The 7556-nt window shown below is 41.2% G+C and overlaps 1 protein-coding gene across 1 annotated transcript; it reads left to right on the forward strand.

Moving 5' to 3' along the window:
• Positions 1 to 1370: 1370 nt before the first annotated feature.
• On the forward strand, positions 1371 to 1793 carry LOC124722806 (cyclic pyranopterin monophosphate synthase-like). Its single transcript, XM_047247935.1, has one exon. The coding sequence runs from the start codon at positions 1371 to 1373 to the stop codon at positions 1791 to 1793; it is 423 nt and encodes a 140-aa protein (XP_047103891.1).
• Positions 1794 to 7556: the final 5763 nt, after the last annotated feature.

Genomic DNA, 7556 nt, shown 5'->3' on the forward strand with positions numbered 1-7556 from the left:
GACTGGAGTAGGTGGTGGTAGGAGGGTGCATGGGACAGGTTTTACACCGGGGACGGTTACAAGGGTAGGAGCCAGAGGGTAGGGAAGGTGGTTTGGGGATTTCATAGGGAACTAAGAGGTTACGAAGGTTAGATGGACGGCGGAAAGACACTCTTGCTGGAGTGGGGAGGATTTCATGAAGGATGGATCTCATTTCAGGGCAGGATTTGAGGAAGTCGTATCCCTGCTGGAGAGCCACATTCAGAGTCTGATCCAGTCCTGGAAAGTATCCTGTTACAAGTGGGGCACTTTTGTGGTTCTTCTGTGGGAGGTTCTGGGTTTGAGGGGATGAGGAAGTGGCTCTGGTTATTTGCTTCTGTACCAGGTCAGGAGGGTATTGCGGGATGCGAAAGCTGTTTTCAGGTTGTTGGTATAATGGTTCAGGGATTCCGGACTGGAGCAGATTCGTTTGCCACAAAGACCTAGGCTGTAGGGAAGGGACCGTTTGATGTGGAATGGGTGGCAGCTGTCATAATGGAGGTACTGTTGCTTGTTGGTGGGTTTGATGTGGACGGACGTGTGAAGCTGGCCATTGGACAGATGGAGGTCAACATCAAGGAAAGTGGCATGGGATTTGGAGTAGGACCAGGTGAATCTGATGGAACCAAAGGAGTTGAGGTTGGAGAGGAAATTCTGTAGTTCATCACTGAGAGTCCAGATCATGAAGATGTCATCAATAAATCTGTACCAAACTTTGGGTTGGCAGGCCTGGATAACCAAGAAGGCTTCCTCTAAGCGACCCATGAACAGGTTAGCGTACAAGGGGGCCATCCTGGTACCCATGGCTGTTCCCTTTAATTGTTAGTATGTCTGGCCTTCAAAACTGAAGAAGTTGTGAGTCAGGATGAAGCTGGCTAAGGTAATGAGGAAAGAGGTTTTAGGTAGGGCAGCAGGTGATCGGCGTGAAATGAAGTGCTCCATCGCAGTGCGGCCCTGGACGTGCGGGATATTTGTGTATAAGGAAGTGGCATCAATGGTTACAAGGATGGTTTCCAGGGGTAACAGATTGGGTCGTGAAGGCCCAAAGTCGGAAGTTGTTAAACCTTCAGAAACAAGATTTTCAAAAGTACTTCTTCTCAGATACCAATATTTTGCCCCTGCTTGTGTCGGATACACAGATGTCTCAGTCGTTATCACATAATTTGAGTGTAGTGACTGAATCTAGAAAACAGTTTCTTTTGCTTCCCTGTACCCCAAGCATTATGTGCAATGCAGGACTCCTAACAAGACAAACACACAGAGCACAGCCCTCTGTCTTCTCTTGCCGTTTCTGCAGTTCGGGAGCACAGTCCGGAAGTCTGACTCATGTCGACCGGACCGGCAGTGCGAAAATGGTCGACGTGGGTTCGAAGCCGGTGACAGAACGGACTGCTACAGCACGAGCAAAGGTTTTTGTGGGACCCAAACTGATGAAACTCGTACGAGAAAATGGCCTGAAGAAAGGTGACGTACTTAGCGTTGCTCGCCTGGCGGGAATTGTGGGGGCCAAGCAGATGTCCAGCCTTATCCCTCTGTGTCATAACATATCTTTGTCCTCTGTGGCTGTGGACTCTGCTCTCAAATGTGTGATTATAACTGGCATGGCAAAGTGTAGAGGGCAGACGGGCATGGAGATGGAAGCTCTCACTGCTGTATCGGTGTCTGCCTTAACAGTGTACGATATGTGCAAAGCTGTGAGTCATGACATTGTGATATCTGAAATAATGCTTCTGGCCAAAAGTGGGGGAACTAGAGGAGACTTCCACCGGACATGAGCATCTGTGTGGGTCAGTGAAATAAGTTAAGTATACCTGGTGTGATGTAGGCAAATTTCAAAGTCTGTTCGTAGTTATCATAAATTATATACACATCGAATTGGCCTGAATATAAGTTGCACCTTTAATTTCAAAAAAGAGAGAAACTTAATTAAAAATAATTTGTCAAGTTGCCCATTTACAAAAGCTTTTCAAAATGTGATTTACCCTTAACCACTTTTTTTGTAGTACACTGTAGATAAATTACACACAAAAACAAAGCTTTCAGATGCAGTTTTCATGTAAGACACTGTTAACTTCACTAACATTCATTGTTTTGTCACTGTAAGTATTTTTGTCACTCTCCTCCCAAAGTACAGTGCCGTCACTACAATCCCGGACATTGCATGTGCAGCATTTCTTGAACCATACCTTTAAAAAGCACATCTGTTAGATGAATAACTGTGAGTTTGAAATTTGCAACGTAACTGTACCAAATTCCAAAATTTTCTCTCACTGTTGTTCTTCATTGGTGAAGAATAATATATATTCTTGATTTGTGACAGTATACCGCTGATGACGAAAAAAATTGGACCCAAAGATTTTGAGATGTGGTACAATAGAACTTTTGCTCTAGTTGAAGCGGTAAGATGCAAATATTGCATTCACACTTTTAAAAAGCTCAGAAAAGTGTTATAACTTTTTCAGAAGTCTAAATCAAACTATGGAAACTCTCAGTAGGAACTTAGAATTATAGGAAATGATAGAGTGCTACTTACCATAAATACATGTTAAGAAGTCTATTTTTTTTTCTTTTAACAAATCTAGCACTGCATATTACTGCCAAATTAGTCATTACCTATGATTGCCCCAGTGGCAGAAGTATGTATAATAATGTCAAAACGTTTGTGACACTACACACTAGGAGAAGCTCAAGTTTCAGATACACGTTGATTGCATTCTTGATGATGCTATCTACATGTTCATCCACACTCTGCAAACCACTATGAAGAGTATGACAGAGGGTACATCTCACTGTACCATATATTAAAGCTTGTTCATGTTTCAAGACCATTTAACTCTTTCTCTGCATGCTGTAATTAATCTAATATTGTCCTCACGGTTCCTATGGGAGCAATAGTTACAAGGTTGTAGCATATTCCTAGAGTCGTCTTTTGGAAAGCATACTTTCTTAGGATAGTGTACATCTTATCTTGAAGCGTCTGCCAATTCAGTTATTTCAGCATCTCTGTGACACTCTCCCTTGGGTCAAACAAACCTGAGACCATTTGATCTGCCCTTCTCTGCATGCGTTCAAATCCCCCATTAATCCATTTTGATACAGGTCCCACACATTTGAGCAATATTCTAGGATGGATCATACAAACGATTTGTAGAATGACTGCATTTCTATGGTATTCTACCAAAAAAAAATCTAACTCTTTCGCCTGCCTTACCCCTGAGTGGGCCCATATGACTGTTCCATTTCATATCCCTACAAAGTGCTTCACCCGGGTAATTGTATGAATAGACTTAATCCAAGCAAGACACCCTGATACTGTACTCATACCACACTGCGTTTTCTTCATTTTGCAAAATGCACGATTTCACATGTCTGAACATTTAAAAGAAAGTTTGAAATTATCAAGATCTGACGAATGTTTGTACAATTTCTTTCAGACTGTACTTTATTCTAGATAAATGCACTATCTGTGAAAAGAGTGCTTTACTATTAATATTGTCTGCAAAGTCATTAAATTACATGAACACGAACAGCAATGGTCACAACATACCTCTCTATGACACATCTGAGGTTACTTCTACATCAGATGACGACTCCCCAGCCAAGATAACATGTAAGTCATTCCTACCAAAGTATACTCAATTCCAGTGACAAATTTCACTCGATACCCCTCACGGTAGCAATATTGATAATAAGCATCGATCTGGCACTAAGTCAAAAGCTGTTCAGAAATCGAGAAATACTGCCTGCACCTGTTGCGTCAGGAAGACGAAAGTTTTAAGGTCAGGTTGACAAAACAGATTTTTAATACTCTTGGAAACAACCCTAAAGTTTCTGACGTAGTTCAGGGGAATGACAAAGGGATCTTTGACAGGCTGGATTAAATCTTGGCGGCATCTCAGACCGACCAGAGTTACAACTTTAAAGGCTTCTACGCTGAGCAAATACAACAGAGGAAGAATGCAAAGGCAGCTTCTAGTAATGTGCAATTGCTATTCTGCATGGTCTTTAATGGCCATTATCAAATTTTAAAAAATTAAGAATAACAATAACACAGTACACAACAGGAAGGGTACAGCAGACTTTCCCTGATAGTTCCTTACATTACCTTTCCTTGATTTTTTTTTAAAAAAATGATAATGTTTCTAAGTCTTTCCTGGTTTCCATTGAAAGGTTTGGATTGTTTCAAAGATTAATTTACACATTTTTTAATATTTTAATGTATTCTAGGACAGGAACTCAAAGAGCACAAGTATAAAAAAACTGCATGTAGGACATTCATGTAAAGCTTCCCATTTTTAACTGCAAGGTAATGCCAGTCTATTTTGTTACAAGAAAATGAATCGGGACTTAGTTCTCCAGAGCTGATACTATTATAAGGAGTTGTGATGGAAGAAAATGAGTTCCAAACAATGGATGCCTTGGATCTGTTTGCTGCTGCTTCTTTTTAATCTCTGCTGCTAATCCCATGAGTGAAAGATCTCTACCAATGAAAAAGTAGATTTGAATGACATCAAGTTTCTTCTCTTGTCGATAGTTGTTTCTACTGAAGAGAAATGAGTCTGGTCATCTTTGTCCATTTGCAGTAATTCAAAGGTGTCGTGGCACCTGACATGTATGCTTGAAAATAACAAACGATCAATATTTTAATTAACAAAAGTATTGACAGCAGTAAGCTGTATTTATCACATTCAAAAAGTTTGTAAAAGCTGCGGACTCTTGTTTTATCATGTCAATCCATTTGTGCCAATGGCTAACAGAGTACCATTCACGATCATGTCAAGTGGCAATAACAGTTTGCTTGCATCATAAATATTGAGTGTCAAAAGTTAATTCTAACAATATGAAATAGGACAGATTGCTACTCACCAGTTAGAGCAGGCAATGGGCAGCAGACAAGCATACTGAAAAAAAAAGAAACTGTCAGATACTATATACTCAAAAAAACACTTAGGTACTGAACGAATTATCCAAATACCAAATAGGGCTGAAATCAGCAAATGTGACATACATGTGAAGACAGAAAAATAATTACAGTTTCAGAAAAAACTGGACGATTTATTCAAGAGAAAGAGCATCACAAATTGAATGAGATGGTCCACCTCTGGCCCTTATACAAGCTTGGCTCTGGCTGATTGAGTTGTTGGATGTCCAACAGAGGGACATCATGCCAAATTCTATTCAAATGTCACGGTAGATAGTCAAAATCTCGAGGTGGTCTAACGGCCCTGCCCATAATGCTCCTTACATTCTCAATTGGGGAGAGATCCAGCAACTTTGCTGGCCAAGGTAGGGTTTGGCAAGCACAAGGACAAGCTGTGTGCGGACAGGCATTATCTTGCTGAAATGTAAGCAATGTATGGCTTGCCAAGAAGGGAAACAAAATAGGATGTACAGTATTGTCAACAGACGACTATGCTGTAGGGGTGACATCCATGTCACACCTACAGCATAGTCGTCTGTTGACCAAAAGGGATCTGTTACGAAAAGAAATCGCACCCCAGATCATCAGTCCTGGTAGTTGGACCGTATGGGATGTGACATTCACGGTGGTATCCCACTGTCTGGGGCGTCTTCAGACACATCTGTGCTGATCATTGGGCCTCAGTTCATAGTGGGATTCATCACTGAAGCCAATTATATTCCAGTCAATGCAATTCCAGACCAGGGACGTGCCTGGAGACACACCAGATAGCAGTGCGATACCAACCCGGGTGCTGGCTGCCATACAGCCAAATGAGGACTGATGGTCTACTGTGCCATTTCTATTCATAACAGGACCCCTTTGGTTGTCATCTGTGTCACCATTACAACACAGATATCTGTTCACGATATTACAAACCCCATTTTGTTTCTCTTCATGACAAGCCATCATTTGCTTACATTTCAGCAAGATAATGCCTGCCCACACACAATTCGTCTTCATACTTGCCACACGTTATCTTTGCCAGCAAGGTCACGGGATCTCTCCCCAACTGAGTATGTCTGGGGCATTATGGGCAGGGCCACCCAACCAGCTCATGATTTAGACAATACAATGCGCCACTTGGATAGAATTTGGCTTGATGTCCCTCAGTAGGACATCCAACAAATCTATCAATGCCAAGCTTGTTCAAGAGTCAGAGGTGGACCAACTTGCTCAATTTGTGAAGCTCTTTCTCTTGAATAAATGATTCAATTTTTCTGACATTGTAATTTTTATTTTTTTTTTTTTTGTCTGTGCACGTACATCACATCTACATATTTCCATCCCACACAGATAATTCTTTCATGCTGCATAATGTTTATTTTTATCTTACGAGTGTAATCTAATGGACAGAGCCCACCTCAGCATAGGGAGTCCCTGCTGGTTGGGAGTGTGGAGGTGGACAGACAGAGAGAGGTGTACTAGGGGGACAGTAACAGTGTGTGAGGTTGGAATGGGAGCAGGGGAGGGCATTGAGGTGTGGGGCCACAGGAACGAAGCCTAGAAACTCTAGCTGCGACATATTCTTCACTCCTGTAAACCCCCGTTACCTAAACCTTTGCTAGTCTCTCTGTCTCACATATCTAGGCCTTTACCTGCTCCCACCCCAGCCTCACACCACCACACCTGCTTGATGAGGACTGTCCCATACTTTCTAATATCTAAACATCTTCCTTCAATGCGCCAGTCTGCCACTCAGTGTCTCCTCTAGGTGGGGAGCAGAAAGCTATCCTATTTCATATTATTGTTATTCCATCCCAGATTTCCCAATGCTTAAAAATTAATTTTAGGCTTGCCGTAAAGTATTACACAAACACTAAGTGGTTATTTTTTCTGATATTCAAATTATATTTTACTCTCATTTTTGTCCCTTTATCTAATCAACTTTGCAGTGTGACATTTCTGACAAAAGTACGAGTTATTCAGAAAGTAGGTAAAAAGTAGTGAATTCTTCCTTTGAATCACTCTCACTTTGTCTCAGGCGCGAGCAAATGTGTGTACCCGTATATGCGTTTAGCTGTATCAAATTATCTTCCCCAACACACAAAATGGGGGTCATTATTCAATTTATCTTGAAAGTATGTGTGAAACGCACTTTCCACAAAAATGCTCAGATGCATAACTCTCAAAATATGTGTTTGAACAATAGGTCTGGAATTTTTAAAGACAAGGTGAAGAAACCATTGGATTGTATAATTTTTTTATTAATCACAAAGAAACAACATGATTCAAAGACATCAACAACAGCATTGGAAGTTCAAGTGAATTGTCTGCCTCCAATTCTGATCACAGAGAAACACTCCAATAGGAAAGAGGGCACAACACCCTGCTCCATTTTCAAAAGCTGCAATGTCAAATATTACAACCTGTAACAAAAAAAGGTCATGTGATAAATATTGTTTACATATCGATTACAGTAACAGAGGCATATATGGTCTAATAGGAAGGGGCAACAGAAGGGCAGGACATGGGGAACAATGAACAGATGAGATGTGAAACCACGGTAAGTTAATAGTGGCGATAATGCCAGTTAATGACATGTGTGGGAAAAGCAACCACTCTTGCAACTCAGAGC

This window comes from Schistocerca piceifrons, chromosome X, assembly GCF_021461385.2.
Source record: "Schistocerca piceifrons isolate TAMUIC-IGC-003096 chromosome X, iqSchPice1.1, whole genome shotgun sequence".
NCBI classification, from domain to species: Eukaryota; Metazoa; Arthropoda; class Insecta; order Orthoptera; family Acrididae; genus Schistocerca; species Schistocerca piceifrons.